The 22306-nt window shown below is 46.6% G+C and overlaps 2 protein-coding genes across 2 annotated transcripts in view; both read left to right on the forward strand.

The window, feature by feature from the left end:
- Positions 1-375: 375 nt before the first annotated feature.
- Positions 376-6345, forward strand: LOC122376817 (protein white-like). The gene is made up of 4 exons (XM_043356783.1): positions 376-491; positions 4940-5045; positions 5632-5800; positions 6091-6345. The coding sequence occupies exons 2-4, from the start codon at positions 4945-4947 to the stop codon at positions 6190-6192; spliced, it is 372 nt and encodes a 123-aa protein (XP_043212718.1). The 5' UTR covers positions 376-491; positions 4940-4944; the 3' UTR covers positions 6193-6345.
- Positions 6346-11971: 5626 nt separating this feature from the next.
- LOC122376818 (protein scarlet-like) overlaps positions 11972-22306 on the forward strand; it is a gene marked incomplete at its 3' end in the record, with an annotated part of 34527 nt that continues 24192 nt past the window's right edge. Inside the window, exon 1 of the mRNA XM_043356784.1 lies at positions 11972-12139. The remainder of the gene's footprint in view (positions 12140-22306) is intronic.

The raw sequence follows: 22306 nt of genomic DNA on the forward strand, positions 1-22306 counted from the left end.
AATGATAGTCAATGTTCGTGCGGTGTTTTTGTTTATTGTGCTTACTCATGTACGCGAATTCGTCAACGAAGTGGAACGCTACGAATTACGAAACGAGCTTTTCTCGAATATCTGCGCCACTTTAAGTTTAAGTGGCGTTTTTTGAATTTTGAATTGTTTTGTATTTACGTGTTTATCTGTCTTTTTAAGAATTCTATCCAAGGCTGACGAAGGAAGCTGTAACGCTTCCGAAAGCTACCAATAAAAACTTAAAGCTGGTGTTTGAACAATATTTTGCCAAACAGATATAGGAGTGTATTCATAATGGTCTCTCGATGCCTTTAGCAGCAGACTGTCATGTAACGCAGGACCGCTGCGTAGCTTTGGAGACCGGTTATCGCCGACGTTAAAAGCTGATCGAGTTGCCGATAGTAGCATTGATGACTGTCGGTCAACAACAAATGTCGGGAGGCATGCGACAGATCGCTCGATATCTATATCACATGCGCGAGGTGAATGCTAAATGATTTTGATCTTTTATTAGAGCATTGTCAATGTCATGGACCTTAAATGTACTCCGTATATGATTCTAATCTCTAGGTTACGTGCATACATATTTTAGGGTAACTTTGCACAGCAATAAAGGAAACCATTATTTTAATGATATTCAAACGAGCCATTCACATCTGGAACGTTGATTACTGATTAAGTTCTACATTTTTGTAGCCAGATTTAAAATGACTAGCAGAAACGGTTTGATATTGCGGTAACGGTGCTTGTAGAGATGGTGCACTCAATAGTCAGTATACAGCTTTATAAAATATGCCTGCGGAAAGTGCGCTAAACGTGCTCCCCCCCCCCAAAAAAGGACAACAACCTTAATGCCTTGGGAATTCAATAGATGGGCTCCGTACCAATGCCGGCAAAGCAGGTCATATCTATGTATTATACATACAATGCCGACTATTCACAACGTAACAAGAAGTCACCTGTTAACCCTCGCCCTGGCAGGGGGGGTCGATGCGACCCCCCCCCCTAAGGTTTTTCGAAGATAGCGTAAAACGGCGGCGCGCAGCGCCGCCAAATTTGGCACAGCCTATGGGCAACCTTTTTACATATGACCTGAAAATTTCAGGTCCGGGTGACCTTGGGTCAGGTCACCAGGTCAGAAAAACCGGTACAAGGTCATGGTCAAATTTCAATTTTCTTTTTGCACCTGTCCAGCTCACAGTTTTGGACTGATTTCCTTCAAACTTTCAGGATGTGCTAAGTTCACCGAGTTGTATAACATATAGTTCGGGTTTTTTGAGGTCACTGACCTGAGGTCAGTTAGAGGTCATTACGTCGTAATGTTAAGCCTATGGGAAAATGCTAAATTCGGAAAATACTGGAGATATCCGCTTCGTTCTATCACTTTTGTGCTTAGAAACCACAGTACTTATCAGCAGGTCACTTGGTGCTTCTTTGTTTGGTGTACTTATCCATGGGTCAGGTCAATGAGGTCAATTGAGGTCAAATGACGTTTTTGCCAATAACTTGGCACATAATGACGCTAGAGCTTAAAAAAAATGGTATCATTGTGTTCCTGGTGATCAGCCGAATCGAATGATATGCGATATGATGCAATTTGATTAACTTGAACTTAATTTATTAATTTAAGTTTACTTAAAATTTAAGAAAACTTTAAGTACACTTAAGCAAGCTAAAAAGTATATCATTCGATGCGCCTTGACGTGCTAAGTTCACTGGTGCTTTTCTTTTTGCTCTATCGTTATTAGATCAAAAGTTATAAGCGAAAAACTTTTGACCTGTTTTTAGCGAAATTTTTACATTTATACCCCCCAAAACCCCCCTAAATATTGACCTAGAGCAACCAAATTTGCACAGGGACGAGAACTCCAGGGGCCCACCTACCTACAAAATTTGGTGTTTCTAGGTGCCATAGGAGCCAATCGCGAGGGGGGGGTCGCATCGACCCCCCCCCCCCCTGCCAGGCCGTGTTATGAAAAATGCCCTGCCAGGGCGAGGGTTAAAGGTGTGCGTATTTACAGAAGATCCCGATCCATGCTGTTTAATTCTTATCACTCTGCTTATAGCATTAATAAATACAAAATGGTGATTTGTTTGCTGCAGCCGAAACGCGGGTGACATTGATCGGAGACAGGCACATCCATTTGTATTGGCTATTTTGTTTGATTTCGTGATGCTCTGGAGAGCCGAGCTAGAGATAAATGCACCGGGACGCGTCCAGCGGCTCATTTTGATGTAGGTCTGGCTACATTGTCTGATGATATCGTTTGATGTTGTTACGGCAGGGACATGTTCTGGTGACATGGTCCACTGCTGGTCCTGGCCACCCCAGAGCAGCGTGACCCCAGCCGGGGAGCAAGGCTCGGGCAGTGAGCCGAGTAGGGGAGTTGGGGTAATTTGGCCGCTTTTTTAGAAAACGATGTAACTTAAAATTGACGACACATTTCTGCATTTTCTCAGCGCTGGCAGGTGTCGCATTCATTTTACTTTACTGGACAGTGAACTTGAAATGCTAGAGTAATTACTTATATTGTATGTGTGACGTATTACAAATGTCTACAAGGCGGCCAAATTGCCCCACTAGCAGGGTTCTTTGGCCGGGGTGTGGGGCAATTTGGCCGGTGTTAGTTTGAGGCCGGGATTTTTTTTTTTTTGTTATAGGCGAGTCAGCTTCGCATTCAGCAATGACATGTGTCCTACGACGCATTTGACGCATTTCGGAGGTTGACTCAGCGGTCACAGGGGTCGAAAATAGCCAAAATAGCGGCTCTAGATGCGAGCACAGTTTTTTACGAATAACTTTTGAAGTAATCAAGCTAGGTCAAAACTAAAAGTAGCATCGTAATTCTCTCGTCAGTCCGCATCGAAACATGTATGTGTTAACCTCGGGAGGTCAAGGTCAAAGGTTGACTTCAGGTCACGCTACCTCAAGTCGCTTGACCTAAAGGTCACGGGCCGCCCCAGCAAAGCGACCCTGAGCGCACCGGCCAAGTTGCCCCGCTAGTCCCGGCCAAATAACCCCACATTGCTATTCTGAAATTTGTTGTCTATAAAGTCGTCATGACTGTACGGAACTAAATGAAATTGCTCTTGGAACCGCTGAACAACCCCCCAGGATGACGCTATAATGTCGGAATTCGTTTACAGCCCAAATACTGCATGTTATACAACTTTTTAAGCGGAAGTAAAAGTTTCATGTTTTATTTATTTTGAAGAAAAGTATGAGGGGGGAAGATTTGACATTTGTCCTCGAGTTAGTTCTACCCATGACAAATGAATAGAGACTAGAGTTATTTCATTTTATTTTATCAGATATTGTACAGGTGGGGGGCCAATTTACACCACCGGCCAAATTACCCCAACCTCCCCTATCGGACGACGCCGGCCACAGCGCAGCGCGCCGCCACCCGTTCATTCATTATGGAGCAGGGCTCTTGCCGAGACCGGCCTCCCGTGTTCCTTTTTTAGCGCGCGGAAAACGTGTGACCCGGGTGATCGGTCGCGCTGGTCAGACGCAGAGCACTCGGTCTCGATGTCTGTCAGACTCCGTTTCAGCATCCGATGCCGCGGGGAGAGGCAGTCGACCGTGTGACAGGCGCGGATACAAAGGGGGGGCCATGGGGGCCATGGCCCCCCCCTTGGCCGATTTTTTCAAAAATAAAATAAAAAGTTAAAAAGTTAAAAAGCTGAAAAGGGGGCCTCCTGAAAATAAAGTGGCCGAAATCCGATGAGTTTTTTTTTACCTACCCACTTAGTTATTTCTTAGAAGACTAGCTGAGAAGACTTCTTTGTTAGAAGATTGGTAAAGCTTTTCATAACTTGGAGGTCTCTTATACTCACAGAGATGACTACTTTTACAGGGCCTCCTAACCTGCACAGAGGGCCTCCAAGCCTGCACAGATGTTGAGATGTTGCCTGAACAGCTAGATAAGCTCAATAGACGCAGTTTTTTTTAGGGGGGGGGGGGGCCCAACAAGTGGGAAGATGGGGCCTCCAACAGGTGGGATTATGGGGGGCCTCCTGGTTTCTAATGGCCCCTCCCTTGGAGATTTTCTGGATCCGCCCCTGCCGTGTGATGTCGGATTCTGATTAGCCCATCGGTCTCCTTAGTCTTCTCGTCTCCGTAGGCGGCGCGAGCATTCCGCGGGTGCGGTCGCGCAGAGGCCATGGGTCGGAATTCGTAGGATGGCTATCACCGCCGATGGCTGGCGATTATCTAAATATAGAAACCACGGCGAAAGGCCACCGCCCGGGCCGGCCGGCTACGGTGATGGCCTGAGTGAGGTATCTCATCGCTGTCTCCGTTTATAAAATCCAGACGTCCGATTAGTGCCAAAACATGGAAAGAAAAAACTGTTTGCCTCTGTTTTTCGGAAAAAAGCAAAAAATTCCCATTTCGTTGGCGACTGCAATTGTTGGCAAAGCAATCAGTCAAAAATTGTTCAAGCAAAGCAGACCTTGCATTGCCCACGAAATGAGTTCAAAACTTTTAAAATATCTTTACTTAATTATTCAAAATAGTTAACCAGGAGCCTGCCACTAATAGGGTTAACGGGATGCAGGCAACGTTCATATCGCGTTTAGGAAAAGGAACCTACCAAATGCCTTACCCAATGAAAGGCACACTAATTGGATTTCTGCAGCGAAGCAACGGCATTGAAAAACTGAGTAACCACACAATTCTAAACACGCAACGAGCAAACGGTTATATGATGTTTCGATTCGGCGCCACATGATATCTCGGTGCGCATATAGAAGCGGGCATTCCTCAGACGTCCTCTCCTGTGTTTTCGTCCTGCTTCAGTGAGCTGTCTTTCATCCGCGTGCACTATCTTTCCTCTCCCGTTCGAATTTCCGCCTGACACGATCGGTCGGCTTCTGCCCGGTGCGGCTCGCAGCACGCGCTGACCTCCGTGTCCCTCTTCTGCAGGCTACATGACGTCTTGTTCGAGTAGCAGTGTGAACGTGGCTCTGGCCATCACTGCTCCGGCCATCATCCCGTTCATGCTGTTCGGCGGCTTCTTCCTCAATAGCGGGTGAGTGGCCGCCGGATTCGGACCTCCCACAGACCGGCGAGAGTGACACTGTGGGCGGGACTACGGACGAGAGTGAGACGGTCGGGTGATCTGCATGGAAGAACCTAGGATATTCATGTTTTGACATATAACGCTTGAACAATTTAACGACGCAGGCTTATCGCATGTTAAAACAATCAAGCGTTGTTGTGTTGCTCGACAGCGACGTAACAAATAAAAACCCTTCTTAACAATAACAGCGAGCCCTGCATGGCAGAAAGTACTGAGCGACAACATAGGAATTTTAAGGTTCGCTGGTCATTTGACGATTGTACTTAACTGGATGACATAAACGTGCATCTGAGTGTGGCAGCTGTCATGTGTGAAGAACAGGTTGGCTCGTTTTTTTTAAGCAGCTTCTTGATGCCCAGCACCCATGCAATAATTACGCTAAAGCTGGGCTCCATTACTTGTAGAATCGTTCTGCTGGAGCTTTTAGACACCCTCAGCCGGGAGTAATTTTGGCGGAATGCAGCCGTAAGCTCCCAGCTCTGTGAGGGCCGCTGGCGGCTGGGCCGGGCGCTGAGTGTGTGCCCGTCCGCTGCAGGTCCGTACCCGTCTGGCTGGAGTGGCTCCAGTACCTGTCCTGGTTCAACTACGCCAATGAGGCGCTGTGCATCAACCAGTGGCAAAACATCGATCACATCGACTGTGGGGGCTCTCCGGCGTGCCCCAGCAACGGCACTGTCGTACTGGAGACTCTCAGCTACAGCGTGGTAAGTGGCCCGTCCGCGCCGCGTGGTGTAAAGTCAGACTGCTGTGCCCTTTTTTCTACCGGTTAAAGTTATCATGTTGGCAGCCGATGGTAACTATCCATCATATTTTATCCATGCTATGTTATCCATGCTATTTTCATCGACGAGAGGGTGAACGGTTTCACGCAGTTTTCCATTGTCCGTTCGTTGGAGGGCATAGGTACAGCTATTCTGCTCGGAGTCTGCTAACCGTTTTTGTCCTGGCGGCGCGAGATTTGTCACTATCCTGACAATCTCGGTTCACATTCCAGGATAACTTCAATGTGGACATCGGCGCCCTGGCCGCACTTCTAGTCGGCTACCGGCTGCTCGCCTACCTGATCCTGCTCTTCAAGTCCTATAGACACGAGTAGCGCTAGCTGCCACAGTGCCGCGCTTTAGCTTCTTCACAGCGCGTAGCTGTCAGTGTCATTGTCACGTGCCATTGCCAAGAGCCATCGCCGTGTGATGTCTGGTGGTATGACATCCTCACGTCAGTGGCAAGTCACCGAATAATGTCGAGAGCAACAGTCAAATGTGAGGCCTTGTTTGAACTGTATTGTGCAGGATGGCAGCATCTGGGCTATTCGTCGTCACCTAGTGTGCGGGGCCGGGGTACGACGTTCCTGGTGCTAGAATGTGGCATTGAAGCTCGGTAATGTGTTGAGATTAGCTATATAGGTACCGGAGGGTGCGACAGGCTCGGCAGCGTGTGTTCCTGGGTATCGGTGGCACTGTTAAATCTTAATTCTCAAGCGCATTTCAGGCATCTCAATCAATCTGGTGCTGAGAAACACATGATGCTTTTTTCACAAATTTCAAATTATTTCCTGTTGGTGTGCTGAAATACCCGAAATGACTGCATAGTCCCTGTGCAAGCTGTGACGATCGTGCCTCAGACTTTTGTAGCTAGGGTAAATAATCTATTGGGAAATGATAATCGTATATGTACATATGTCTTTTGCGTTTTCCATCACTACAGATGAATATGAACTTGTGGTTCAGAGCTGAGCCGAGGCAAGCCAATATTGGTTTTGCTCGCCCAGGAATGTGTTCTTTCCAATAGCATATGCCAAAATGTCCTCGTCATTTTAAGCGGCAGAGTGCTTATCAGTTATAATGTGAATAAATACGTACAATGCAGATATTTGTTTTTCCAATTTATGTCTGACCATTCACCTGAACATTGAAATCAAACACGGAAATACGGGTAGTGTAAGTGGATAATGTAACTCATCAAACGGACCTTGAATGCCCGGGCATTTTTTTTGGGGGAGTTGGGGCATCCTTTTTAGCCAACCTATGCTAGAAACGATTTTTTCCTAGGACGGAGAGGTGCCACTTTGATGCAACAGAAGGCACTGCAAGTTTGGTGGCGATAGGTTCACAGGTTTGGAAAATATTGCAGAAAACGAGGGGTGACTTGGCGGTGTCCCCCTCCCTACCTCGCCCAGTGATGCGCTACTAATGATGGGTTGACATGACCTTATCGGACCGTGCCCAAAAGCAGCACTCGCGCACGACATAATGAGGGCAAAAAGCGGAGCCCACCTGGCGGTAAAATACGGAGCACGTTTTTCCAATAGGATTTTATTGTCGATCACTGCCACCGTCTATTTATAGTATTATGGGTTTGTGTCACACAAAAGGCCGATAAAATATAGCCATACGAATTTTAACTAGCCGGTAGTACGTGAGCCATCTTCTTGAGAGAGCAAATAATGGGACAGTTTCATCATAGAAGAACGCACATAATTCAGCACTGAACACACAAACCATGATAGCGGACAAAAGAATTTAACAGCGATCTTGATTTGAGCTGATGAGGAGCGACCATGAGGCCATCAATGTCATGATCTTCTCACTTCTGATAATATTTCGCTGAAAAAAGGCGGGAGCCTGGTGGGAGGTGCCACGGCCGACCTAAATCTAACTAACTGCTAATGTGAGAAATAAAGCGAAGGAGTTGCACTACCTCCTGGCAAAAGGCTCGCTTTAAACTTGTCCTATTACTTGAAGCCGCTTACTTCTCAAACCAATCTCTTCGATAGATGTGCTCGCTAGAGGACGAAAGAAAGAGAGCATGAGCGAGCGAGAGAGAGAGAGAGGAAAGAGAGAAAAAAAAGAAAGAAAAGAAAGAAGAAAAAGAAAGAAAGAAAGAAAAAGAAAGAAAAAAGAAAGAAAGAAAGAAAGAAGAAAGAAGAAAGAAAGAGAGAGACAGAGACAGACATACTCGTACATACAGACAGTGCGGTAGGGAGTAAGAGAGAGAAAGAGGGGGAGAGAAGAGACGACAGAGACGAGAGGAGAGGAGAAGAGAAGGGAAGGAAGAGGAACGAAACGAGACGAGCGGAGAGGAGATGAAATGAGAGGAGGAGAGGGAGGAGCCTTGGGGAGCGGAGACCAGGATTTTCCAGATCGCGCTGAGCAACCGGTGCAGTGATCGACCGGGTCGGGCCAGAACACAGAACACCGCTCGTGGCACTGGCGAGTGGCGAACCCACTGCCGATTGCCAGCCATTGTTTGTGTGTGTTCTCCTGAACCTCGCAGCAGGACCGCGATAGATTGCCCCCATAAACGCATCGGTCAGCAGTGCGGCATCGATCGCTGATTGAAATCGCCTGACGAAGCCGGAGGCTCTCTCTCTCTCTCTCTCTCTCTCTCTCTCTCTCTCTCTCTCTCTCTCTCTCTCTCTCTCTCTCTCTCTCCTTCTCTCTCTCTCTCTCTCTCTCTCTCTCCTCTCTCTCTCTCTCTCTCTTCCCCCTTCGCTTAGCCCAGACCTGGTAGCTGCTTGTAAATGAATGAGAGAATGAATCTATTAAACACAGCAATAAACTGTGAGTCCAATTGCATATATGTTATGAAAGCACGCTGTAACCTCACCATGTGGATCGTATGCAGCCATGTGGGAAGTCGGCAGATGCCACATAAAAAGAACGAGGTCATACCATGGCCCCATTAACCCCTCAGCGAGAACTGAAGCATGAAGGAACATACGAGTAAGCAAGCATACCATGCAAAAGGCGAAGGTATTGACTTATAGTTCAGCCTCGTGGCATGGCCGGAGTGTACGCCGCTTACGAAAATAGTTTACGTAACCCACTAGACACGTCATCCCAATGAATGTTTTATATAACGCTGCAATCAAAAGGCTTGTATAACCCGTGAGGGACGCTATCATGCTACTGTGTCATGTTACGGGACTGGTCCTGCTGGAATGGAACCGGTTTCGCAGCGCCCGGCTCAGGCTTTCCGATTTCCTTATTTTCCTGCTTTTTCATGCTGCTATTTGTAAGATTTTCAATGTTCAACCGACGTGAAAATAATATCATTGTACCTTCCTTGTATTTGCCGCTCGCTGTGCCAGCGAGATCTGTGCGTCAACAGACCACATTTCATGTTCCCCAAGCAAGGGTTAATAGTACAAGCGTGGTCTTTTTATCCGCATCCCAGAAGCTTGTAACATCTTCATAAATGTTCACTGCGATGCCGACATATGGCACCAGAGCTCCCGGGAGATCAAGCGTGCTGAGCATCATCTAGAGATGAGCACCTGTCACCCATATTTTAGCGTTTTGGCGCTGTGCGCATCTACTGTTTTATAAATTATAATATGATGACCTCATTCGTCATTGGGTGTGCCACGTATACATGATTTCGTAAATAAGCAAAGTAAATATAGTTTGAATGGTTTGAAACGTTATCTTAAGCCGTGAGCGTGATTATCATCATAATTATGAAAAACTTTTGCTCATAACTAAAGGAAGACAAAACAAATAAGAAATGGACTCGTTTTTTGCTTCTGTTAGTTATGGGCAAAGGGTTACCTATTATTAATTTTTTGTGCAAAAATAAATTACTTTACGTGTAACACAGAAAGGTAAGCCCGCCTATGACGGTTCCCCCCCCCCTCGTTCAGAGCTCCGGTTGGGGCGATCAGTGTCCAGACCAGGGGAAAACTGTGAATCTGCCAACCTCACGGATGTGAAGGGACTTTTCAAGCCTTCAAAACCATTCGTATAGAGTCTGAACTATGAATATTAACCCGCGCCCTGCTGGGGGGGGGGGGGTGTTTGAACACCCCCCCTTGTGGTTTTTCGCGAATATCTCAAAAACGGCGGCGCTCCGCGCCGCCGTTTTTGGTACACCTTATCATACATCAATTCTACACATGTTGTGAAAATTTCAGACCAAGGTCATTCAAGGTCAGGTCACCAGGTCACTTGAAGTGACCTCACCTCATAAAAAGTTTCAATGTCTGTCATAGCTACACCGAGTGACCGATCGCTTTGAAACTTTCAGCGATTGCTAAGAGCAATAGCATGTACAAAATTTTTATCTCAGAATTTTGATATCGATGACCTAAGGTCAGGTCAATTTTGCGACCTCCCCATTATAAGTCAATGGGAGAAAATTGAAATGCGCCTCTTTTGGACGAAAGACATCATAAACACTCCCAAACACCGAATTACAAGTGGTTTAGACACACTGAACATGAAAATGGTGTCCGTGACCCCTGTTTATGCCCTGAGGTCATCTTAGGTCACGAATGGTATCTAACAGTTTTTCTCGAATAACTTTTGATAGAGGCATGCTAGAGCGATGAAAACGCCTTAGATGTGTTCAGCTCGACGATACGGATCGACTGATATGCAACATGACCCTTTCCGGTCAGGTCATGACCTTGACCTGAGGTCAAATTTTCAAGTTGACCTTTCAAGGTCAAGTTATAGTTCATTCGATGCGTATTGACGAGAGGAACACGATGCCGGTAAAAGTAAGCTCGTACAAGGCTTGGGTCAAAAGTTATTGCAGAAAAACTGTTTCCGAAAAAAATCGGCTATTTTTGCAGTTTTTGCCCCCTGCAGGCAAAACCGTTGACGTTAGGTCAAATCTGAGAGAATTACTCAGAAAGGGCGTTAATAGGGCTATCGAATGCGCTTTTCCGCGGCGCTGTAGCTCTATTGGTTCCCGAGTTATGCGTTGGCTTCTTGGAAATTTTCGACATTCGACCCGGAAATCGGCGAAATTTTGCCTTCAATGACCTCTGGTGACCTGACCTTTGACCTGACCAAAAAATTGACCGAAGTGATTTCGTCATTATTTTTGACGCTCTTTCGAACGCCGCCTTCCGCGTATCGCTACGTGGCCGGCCCAGGAGCCGAGTTAGAAGGGGGGGTGTTCAAACACCCCCCCCCCCAGCAGGGCGTGGAAATCCAGGACCCCCAGCCGGGCGCGGGTTAAAAGTCAGAAACTATGGTAGCTTTTTATCTACGGTTCATCTTTAGAGGCAACGGTAACATGTATGGAGAAATAAATTTTTCGGTTAAAATATATATAATGATAAAAAAGTTCCTGGAATTTCACGCATTCAAATTCTTGTTGCACCTTTCCCAGAACCTTTTCATTGAAAAAAATGATACCATTTGAAGTAGGGTAGGTCTATCACTACCTAGTACCTACCAAACACCATCGATAGCCTTTCCCTCTAAATTCTTCACTTTAATGCACAAACATGTGGCGAATGTCACGCATACCGGCCATGTGTATTGATGCCGCATCAATACACATGGCGGGTGCGCGAGCCGGCGGCTCCTGTCCCCCTTCGAAAGCTGGCGTGTCTGTAGGTCTGGCTCTGAAAGAAGCCCCAAAGCCTCATGGCTGAATACGCCAAAACCTTGCCGTCGGTGTGTCATCCTCATATCCTTAGTTTTTGAACTGGTGAAGTTTCAGTAACCGGCGCGGATTTAAGATACATTTAGTTGCATGCTGTATATTAATAACTGAACACCGCGCCGCTAATTAGTTCTAAGTTCTAACGTCATGTTGTAACGTCATATATGAATGATTCATTTATTGGATTTCCGGTGTTGAGAGCAGTAGAAAGTAATATGGAAACCAAATTAGAACTACAGTAGAACATGCTCAATTTTTAACCACAGACTGTTTCACACTACAGTCGGGTTAGGATTGTGTTTCTTATTAAAACTGGCGGATCAATACAGTTGAAGACCTTATCATGCATCATCGAAATGCATTAGAAAGTGGCAATTGTTCCAATATCGAGCACGTGTCTGGCGCGATTACCGGTTAGTGCCGAGAACCTGCCCACGTGCCTAGGTCGTGTCACGGCCCGGGGTGGGCCATATGATCACTCAGTGCGCGCCGACCGAGCCGGCCGGGCCGATCGGAGGGCTGTGCGCAGCCAGCGCCTCTGGTGGCCAGATCGCGCACTGCCCCCGATCAGGCAGCGGTCCGGAGATCGAGGACCTGCTGGTGGGCTGAGTGCGCGGACAGTGGACGGAGTCGCCGGAGACGAGGTAGGTTCAATGACGCGCCGACACTCATCACCGACATCATGGGTCACTTTTTGCCCTTGGTAGCTACGCACCTCGAACAGTGGCAAGCTCTATTTCCGCTCCGAAACATGACGAGTTGCATTTAATTTTGCAAGGGCATTCTTGCACCCATTCATTTATGCCTTCTGCAAGATTTGATGTGCAGACAGATTTATGGAACGTAGGTAAGAAGCTAATGGACACTCCCCGTGCGACAAATCCAGGCTTACGGTTTTGACCGGAAAATCTGTTAAAAAGCCGCCAGGAGCCAGCGGTGGAATGGGGACATGCTTTGACCGTCTTGTTCTAACATACAAATTGGCAATTATTCATAGTTTAAGAGCAGCAGGTTTCTTCTAAGTGTTTTTCAGCCTCACTCAAGATTGCAACAGGAATTTATAGCTTTTTTATTCATCAATAAAACATTTACGCTCGGAAAGGTCAGCCAGCAAACTTACTTGAAATTAGGGTTCAATTATCCGGCGGCGACTGATTTAAAACAATCGCAACGCTACTGTTAGATCATTCATCCTTCAGTTAACTGATCATGGTTTACACCTCGGAAGTATCAGGCTCACCATTTTGATTTGCAAACACCATTTTATGCTGTTTTCAAAATATCTTCCTATACGTTTATGCTTCACCGCCCGAGGCTGGGCTACATACATAGCTGTTTACTATATTCTATTTTATTTTTATTATTTGCTTGGCTTGTATCCCAAAGCATCATATCATTCGGTACTGAGAATTCAAATTCCAAACGCTCATTATACTAAGGGTTCATTATATTCGTTTATTATACTAAGCGTTCATGGCAATATTTTTGGCAGCTCTGTCGTGGATATTCCTTTCAATTTGTCTAAGAAATTCAAGTGGATTATTTCCTTAATTGATACTCATTTACCTTTAACTTAAGCCACAACGGGGTCAGAGGTTTTTACCAAATAGGACATGCCTATGTTACTTTCTAAGGATATTTTGGCTAGTGGTAAATATGGAAAATATCTTCCAACCCATAAACTATGAAATTCAACATATTTTCCCCTTTTTGCGAAAGCACCTCGAGGAAAATGGCCTTTGAACCTTTCGCAAGGAAAAAACTGAGAAATAAATTTAGCTTTCCTGACCCCAAACAGAAGCATGCAGCATGCAGTCGTTATAGCTTATTGACCGATGTGTATACTGGATATAGTTTTGTGACAATGCAAAATGAATTATCTGCATATTCTTTGTTCTAATTAATGGTATACCTGCCTTATGCAGTTTTATCTTACTATCTACATAAGAGACAGAGTACACATGCATACGGAAATTGTTTGTTATCACATTTTGTAACAACAAACCGTCAGGAAAGCTTTGCCTTTTTAGAAGAAAAATGTTTAAAGACAAGCTAAAAAATATATAGTTCATTTTTTTAAGTTCTACCGTCACTAAACGTCTCTGTGAACACAGCACGAGATTTGTGAGATGAATTACTTAGAAAACTGGCTAGCGCTCATCTCTTTTCACAGATGATCAGGTTGATCATTTTTTTTTTACTTCCTATCACCGATACATAATGAGTTTAATCTACATTTACAATTCCAAAGTTATACTCGACTTGTCGGGAATTATAAGTGAACTCATCAATCAATCGAACGGTGTTACTCTGTTGGTGTTCAGAGCACATTTTGAAAACATTATTTAGCTCTTCAATACAATGTGCATCAACCAGTTTTCTCAGTCATTTTCTCAGAAAATATCGTGCAGTTGTTTACAGTGAGGGTCGAACTTAAGAAAAACGAGCTAAAGTTACATGCGTTGAACATGTATTTCAACCTTTCAAAAAGAACATATTGCCTGGATTGTGTGTATCCGATAGCTTTAAGACAAAATCAATTAATCCAGCTGCACAAAGTTATTCAGGTACTAACCCTCCTTCTCAATGTTCAGTTTTTTTCATACCAATTATTAAAAATGGCAATCATATCAGACCTCTCACAGCAAGAAAAAATGCTCGAAAATTCAGCTTATCGCTTCCAGTAAGTTCGCTCAATATATACCTAACTATGAAACACAATATGACGTGTTGCTATCTGAGATAATTTTGTATGGTTCAGCAGAACAAATGCGTGACAATAAGTAAGCACAAAACACAGCATCCGTACAAGAAAGGATCCAATACGCACGGCCTCAGCGTAACGTGGTTTCAAGTGAGAGTGACATGGGTTTTGCAGCAGGATATTAAAAGAGCGGTAATGAACATTAGAAGAAGAATCCTTTCCGGACATGAAGTGACACTGTAGGCCATTGAGGGCAAAGCAGAACCAGTCAGGCCGGCCGCTTTCTACAGGTTATATAACCCGGGTCATAGATAATCTTGATCTTGCGCACCGTTTTGGCCCACTGCTATAGTAGACTTGGGCCTTAGCTCTCACTTTAAGGTAACGTGATATTTCGAGTGTTATTCTTGTCTCTTTAATAGCCTGTCAGGCACTCGTGAAATACTATTTATACAGCAGCGAGCTTGCTGTTTCGTGAGTTGACGCCTAAGTCCATTGTAAAATCATCTCGCGCGACAATGGCGCTATAGGAAGTGCAACATTGAGTATCGAGGCACTAAATGGTTTTACGACTTTGTTTATCTATGCAGACAAAGTGTCTTCGAGAAAGAAGTTGAGCAAACAGGGCCAGTCCCGTCAAACATCAGTCAAAAATGATATGAAAATTTATAAGACTGCCAGACATTCACGCCCGGAGTTCAAACCTGGCGACTATGGAAATGCTGATAGGGCAAATCACGTTGGCTACAGACTCATTTGATGTGAATTCATCAGACTTACTAACACTATCCCGTTTTGATGGTGCATTTCGTATGCGACATTTATTGCGTACAGTATCGGTGGAACACCTTCAATTAACGGGGGGGGGGGGGGCACTACCGACTTTTGGTCTCATTCTTTCCATGCAACGCCATAGGGCTTATGTTAAAATGCCAAAATCAAAGGGGGGCACGGTGCCCCGGTGCCTTCCCCGTTCCGCCGCCTATGATTGCGTAAGCATCACAGAAACGTTAACTTGCACAATGCAGTCACTGAACGCACATGAACCTCTAAGTCCTGTTCGAGCAATCAGCCGCCGCCAGCTTATGTAACTGACTGCTAACTCTGGATCGCATGAGTCGCCGCTGCACTGATGAGTCGACATAGCCGGCGCAGTGTGCACGCACTCCAACATTTGACCAAATGATCGGTTTGTTCCTATAAGGGAAACACTCGATACATAGGTCACTGAACAGTGGAGAACGGTTGCCAAGAGTCATTCCGATAAGTCATTGACGATAATGGTAGTAAATCTGGCCAGTCATGTCATCAAAGGCTTGCAGAGCGGTGCCGCCTGTCTGAGGGTTACCGGCGCGGCGGCCCGGTGAGGCCAGGGGAGGGGTGGCGGCGCCACGGACGGCTCTGCCGGCCGGCCGACTGGCTCCGCCCCTCCCACTGGCTCCCCCCCCCCCCCTTCACCTGTCCACCGCCCGGCGCAGGGACGGTGAGAGCCCCCGGCGCGCGCGGCGACACCTCCAGCGGCGGCGGCCGGAGCTCAGCCGCTGCCTGTCGGCCCCACAGAGGGCGGATAGGGTGCCGGTGGAATTCCCATGTTGTCAATCGCGAGGTTGCCTCCACACGTTTCAATGAAATGAAAACAGGCGGCGGCGTGGGCGGCAAGCGCTGCGCTAGCTTTGGTAAACGGAGTGTGCTTGCAGCTTCACAAGTTATTTGACAGAACCACTCCCATAGAGCATAAGCTTTTTTACCGAGTTGAGTTACGTAAGATCTGTACCATTTCTCAATTAATGCAATCACTTCCGTAATGGACCCTTGGCTACAATCCAAGCCACTGGCGGATCCAGACTTGCGTTTTGGGGGGGGGCCAACTCCTGCAAGTAACCAAACCTAGGGTACCCCCAAATCCTGTTTTCTCATCGGATTTAGGCCACTTATTTTTTCGTCACAGCCCTGAAACGATATTTTTTTTTAAACTAAAAATAAAAATAGAAATGGTAGCCCACCCAACCCGAGCCTAAATATTACTTTGAAAACACTTCAAATTGCTTTTGTCGACCAATTAGCCCGCTCCGGGTCGGTGCGTGGCGCAGCCTTCGCGGGCTGGGAGGTGTCGGTTGGACCCCCTGCCGTTCGGCCCCTGATTAAAGGGACTATCCCACCTTTAACATGGGGTTTGAGTTGAGATAGCCAAGTTTGCGGCGAGGTTCAGAAACCACTATCTATCTAGGTTGCAACCCCCGCGGCCTCTTGGTGTTGAAGAAATTCGTTCCCTTCATTTGAAAATGGGCCTTGCACAAGGCCCTATCTTCAACATGGAGCGACCGTTAGTGTGACGTCACCTCGTTTAGTCATTCTGATTTAAATGGGTTTGTTCGTTGAAAAATCGCTTAAAACTTGGTCTGAACTTTGTTGTGGTGCCTACAGAGTAAAAAGAATCAGCTTTATGACAGTAATGTGGCCTGGGGAAGGAGGTAATTTTGGGCTGTGACGTCACATATTTGAAAGTTTGTGTTTGGAATATGGGAAGCCTAAGATGTTTAATGAAAAATAAATGCCAGAACCGTGTTCCTGGTCATCCAATCTATAAGGTCGGGCACAATTTAACTGGTTTAACAACATTTTAGAAGGTGGGATAGTCCCTTTAAGCTAGAGCTCGCGGAAAAAAAAACAGGCGTGTTGCCCGTGAGTGACGAGACGAAGCCGATGATACCCGATTTTAAGGTCCTTGGTCATTGGTTGACCTTCCAGGGCGGTGTTTCACGGTCGTGCTGACAGCCGCTGACAGCGCATTCCGCGAGCTAAGGTCAGCCTTCGGTAGTGTTGTGGGTATAGGCTTGTTGATGTCTCCATTGAAACCAAAAGTGCCATCAGCGCTGGCAGCGGCTGGCAGCGTGCCGTGAAACACCGCCCAGGTCAGGTCACAGACCCAAAAGACGGGAAAATCAGGACCTGTCAGAACCTCCTAAAGTAAGGCTGTAATACGTTTTTTTTTTGTGCTGATCACAAATTTCATGTTAGTCAGTGGCGGCGGAAGGTATTCTAGGATAGGGGTGCAAACGATATTGAAGCGCCCCTTCCCGCTGGGCGCCCCTTACCATATACACGGTTGTAGTAACACAAACAGTGAAGAGACTATTTCTTAATGAAACATCATTCGGCGCTAAAAAAAAAAAAAAAAAAAAAACACTCATTTAAATTGCGTTTAAGTTGCATCCGTCCTCCCGGCAAGTTGGTTAGAGCTGCGAAATTTCGATCGTTAGAACCCGGTTTCTAATCGCTCCGACGCGACGCAATGATACCCGAGACTCTATGCCGAGACTAACCCCGCGTTCGATGTCTCTCGGACGGCGAAGATTCTACGCCGTCCGGCCAATCACGTTTCATAACCGCAGCCGAGCCCCCGCTGACCTTGGACGTTATTGGCCGGACGGCAAAGAATCTTTGCCGTCCGGGAGACATCGAACGCCGCCTAAGAGACTTCTAGTTACTGCTAACGTGAAGTGAATAGGCTGAGGTTTATGGTGGGAGTAGCAGGTTTGTGACGCCCCAGTGAAATAAATGCCGCCTTTCAACACCGATAGGAGCCCGAAATGAATGAATACAGGCAATCAACGCTGGTAGGTGTCCCAGCGAAATGAATGCATCTATTACCACCCAGAGGTGCCCCCATTTCAAACTAATACGACGGCGACGCCTCCACACCGATAGGGGCCCATCCCAGGGGAACGGAATAAATGCCGCCCCCTCATTGCCGGGCGCCACAGGAGAATGAATGTTATACATCAACACCAATATGCCACCCAGTGAAATGAATTATGAATGTCGCCTTTCGACGCCGGTAGGTGCCCCAGACACCAGTGGATTTACTGCCGCCTTACAACACCGATAGGCACCTCAGTGAAGCGAATGCCGGCCTATACCACCGATAAGCGCCCCGGATGAATAAATACCACCCGTCAACGCCGATAGGCGCCTCAGTGAAATTAATGCCGCCCCGATCTCCGATAGGCGCCCCAGGTGATACATGTCGCCCATCAACACCAACGGGCGCCCCATTGAAATGAATACCGCCCTTCAACACTGGCAGACGCCCCAGTGGAATAAATGCCGCCCCACAATGCCGATGGCCGTCCCTGCACTGGAAAATCAGTTTCGCCCCTATACAGGCGCCCATAGAAGTTTGCAGAGTGCTATTCCTGGTCATAATCATCTCCCCAGTAAAAAAAAAAAAACGCAAAATACGCCCTAGCACTAGGGGTGTAACCGCCCATACGGACAGTGCAATTTTACAGGCCCCAATCTCGGACCTCCCTTAACATTCATATGTTGTAAACGGCAAACCGCCCCCGATAAATGTTACACAAACTAATTTCCTCTCGCATATCGGCCATCAGGCGCCCCTTTTTGTCGCATGGAGCCTGCAACGCGATAAGCCCTCATATGTTCGTGTTGGCGTTCGGAGGCTATCGCCTTCAAAGACGTCTCCATACATGTTTCTTTTTCGTCCCACACACAGGCGCCCCTCTTTCGCATGCAGGCGCCCCTCTTCCGCATGGCGCGCTTCTCGAGTGGCTGCGCCCTCCTAGCCTTTATCGCCTGGCAAGATTATATTCGACAGGGTCGGCAGCATCTGCCTTTGTTTCAGATAAGGATGCCCTCCACTCTTCAGCATATCAAAAGATACTTTTCCCACGTCATTGCCACCCTCTTCGTGTCACAAGTGCCTTTATCAGTTGCGGTGTCGCACTGCTCAGCTTTATGGCTGCCGCACCTCTTAACTTCCTGCCTCCTCTACAGATTTTCGAGGCGCCCCTTTCCATAGCTTTAGGGTGCAGCTGCCCCCCTTGCCCCCCTGCTTCCGCCGCCACTGATGTTAGTTTGGATCATAGATAATGTCTTCATGCGTTTAGACCATGTCGGGGCAGGTCAGGTCAGATCAACCAGTAGGAGTACTTATGGGCGTCCGCTGACTCCGTATAGCAGGTGTCCACTACCACTGGCAGCTACGTAACATGATACGAAGGCATCAAAACTACTTCGTAAATGTTCAAATGGTTGCAAAATGCTAAATTCAAAATCAGCTAAACGAAACTATCCTAGAAACATGTTAAACACGGAAAAGTGCACCGAGGTCATCAAAGGTCAATGACCTGACTTGACCGTAAGGTGACATTGGCATCCGCCCTAATGCGTGGGAGCAACATCATATCACATGTTTGAGCGTTTTAAACCACGAAAAGACTATAAAAGCGCGGATAATGTGAGCCGACATACGCCGAATCGCTATTCCGGCCAAACATGGCCTCCAACATGACCAAACAGTCTCGAGAAATAGGCCACAAGTCAAAGTTCACTTGGGTCAGGGTCATGAAATTTTCAGACTTTGTCACCATGAGGGTACTAAAGTTTCGTCGCGATCGGCTTCATGATACCTTACACGATAACTTCACACGTCGATCGAGAGTTAAAGGGATTATCCCACCTTTAACATGGGGTTTGAGTTGAGATAGCCAAGTTTGCGGCGAGGTTCAGAAACCACTATCTATCTAGGTTGCAACCCCGCGGCCTCTTGGTGTTGAAGAAATTCGTTCCCTTCATTTGAAAATGGGCCTTGTACAAGGCCCTATCTTCAACATGGAGCGACCGTTAGTGTGACGTCACCTCGTTTAGTCATTCTGATTTAAATGGGTTTGTTCGTTGACAAATCGCTTAAAACCTGGTCTGAACTTTGTTGTGGTGCCTACAGAGTAAAAAGAATCAGCTTTATGACAGTAATGTGGCCTGGGGAAGGAGGTAATTTTGGGCTGTGACGTCACATATTTGAAAGTTTGTGTTTGGAATATGGGAAGCTTAAGATGTTTAATGAAAAATAAATGCCAGAACCGTGTTCCTGGTCATCCAATCTATAAAGTCGGGCACAATTTAACTGGTTTTAACAACATTTTAGAAGGTGGGATAGTCCCTTTAAAGCATGGATGAAGGAGAACCAGGGGATGAAGGTTCTTTCATCCATGGTTAAAGTGTGCAATAAGAACTTCTTGGGTGAAGACAAGACCAACACTTTTATCAAGCTCACAGATTTTTAATGATACGGTATTTTCTCTCTACCTACTACGCCCTTCTCACATTCATTTTTCTTAAGTGTTTTTGGGGACAAAAAATATATGTTGTTCCCCTTTCAGGCTTGGGGGCATGACCCCGTGGCCCCCCTGGATCCGCTAGGCCGAAACTAACTAGGTCGTTTTCAAACGGTCTGATATTTCAGGTCATAGTTTGCAAACGGCCGGTGTTTTCAGGTAGTTTCATATGGCCTGACTGGGCCAGGCCGTTTGCAAACGGACCGAATTTTCGTACGGCCTGTAACATATATTCAGATTTCGACATCTGTCGTAGCATCAAATGCTGATGTGGCGCACTCAAAAGCCGGAATTGGTCCTTGGATGCCGTAAGGACCCTTTTAAGAAATAAGTGACCCGACTGACCCTTAGAGATTGGCCTGAGCTGTGACCGAAATAAGTCTTTTACCGTTTCGCAGGAAGGGACAAAAAGGTCCCTCATATGCTTCTTGTACAATTACGAAACAAAACAAGTTTTTTTTCAACGAAAACTCAGTGAGTTTTCCTAAAAAATTTATTGCGCATATTCCGTGAATGAAAAGTTGCCGGGTCATGTCAGGTCAGGCTGCCACAGCAAGTTTGTTAACTTGACAGCTCAATCGATATTTATGCAATAAGACCTTCTCGGGTGACGATAAGACATGACGACACTTTATGAAAGAAGCTAGTAAACCCGGTAGTTTCTCCATAGGCGCGGGAACCGGGGGGAGGGGGCAGTGGTGGCAGCTTGCCCCCCCCCCCCCAACTCTGGGGCCGTGCGGGCGGTGCCCCCACAACTTTCAGACAGAATACCGCTCCTTTTTGCAAATGTTTTCTTTTTTTTGTTGAAAAAGCCAAGGGATGAAAAATAAGTGGCCTAAAACCGGCGAGAAAACTATATTTGGGGGATCCTAGGTTGATCTCTATCATGGTGTGACCTCCCCCCCCCCCCCGTCTAAAAGTAGTTCCCGCGCCCCTGGGTTTCTCTACGCTATTGAATCACGCTGCTGATTCTAGTAAGTATCTACTACACAACCTTCTCACATTAATTTTTCTTCGAGCGTTTTGGGGGGCCAAAAGATATGTTGGCCCCCTCTTTTAGGCTTTTTGGGCCCATGGCCCCGGTGGCCCCCTTGAATCCGCCAGTGGGGGCGGTGCCCCCACAACTTTAAAACGGAATACCGTCCTTTTTTGCAACTGTTTCTTTTTTTTTTGTTGAAAAAGCCAAGGGATGAAAAATAAGTGGCCTAAAACCGGTGAGAAAACTAGATTTGGGGGGACCCTAGGTTGATCTCTATTATGGTGTGCTCCCCCAGTCTGAAAGTAGTTCCCGCGCCCCTGACTTTCTCTACGCTATTGAATCACGCTGCTGATTCTAGTAGGTATCTACTACGCAACCTTCTCACATTAATTTTTCTCCAAGCGTTTTGGGGGGGGCCAAAAGATATGTTGGCCCCCCTTTCAGGCTTTTGGGGGGGGGGCCATGGCCCCGGTGGCCCCCCCCCTGGATCCGCCAGTGATCCAAGCACTAAGTTCTGCAAGTTTTAAGTCATCGGATCCATTGTTCTCCACAACACCCGGCCTTATCTCGAGCTGCATCCGTCAATGAGTCGAACAGAATTATATAATGAAACTTCGGTGAGTGTCTCGAATGAGCAGCTTTATTGAAGAACACACCTGCTATCATAACGCCTAAAGCTCATCACGTGCACTCATCAGACGGTCTTCACATGCGCGATTGGATTTTATGGCAACATTTCTGACACGATATTGCAAACTTTATGCCTCCTTGTTTGTCATTAGGCTTTGCTGCAGCATATGAAAAAGCTTACATCGCTGCCTGTTTGCTGCCAGCGTGTGTTGTTAGTGTACTGTTAACGCCAGACCCCTTGAGACCCTAATTTTTCGCGATTACTTTTAAATGCGTGAAGGAATTTCAACCAAGCTCAGGACATGGCCGTTTCAAGACAGGCCGAAACTTTTACAATTTAGATATTTTATCGCCATTTCAA

This window comes from Amphibalanus amphitrite, unplaced genomic scaffold (genome assembly GCF_019059575.1).
Source record: "Amphibalanus amphitrite isolate SeventyFive unplaced genomic scaffold, NRLGWU_Aamphi_draft 002330F_arrow, whole genome shotgun sequence".
Taxonomy (NCBI): domain Eukaryota; kingdom Metazoa; phylum Arthropoda; class Thecostraca; order Balanomorpha; family Balanidae; genus Amphibalanus; species Amphibalanus amphitrite.

Bases quoted from the DNA above. Each gene is read 5' to 3' on its own strand.
- LOC122376817 (XM_043356783.1), top strand. From the start codon at position 4,945: ATGACGTCTTGTTCGAGTAGCAGTGTGAACGTGGCTCTGGCCATCACT. The intron at 5,046-5,631 runs GTGAGTGGCCGC...CGTCCGCTGCAG, and splicing joins GGCTTCTTCCTCAATAGCGG to GTCCGTACCCGTCTGGCTGG. The intron at 5,801-6,090 runs GTAAGTGGCCCG...TTCACATTCCAG, and splicing joins AGACTCTCAGCTACAGCGTG to GATAACTTCAATGTGGACAT.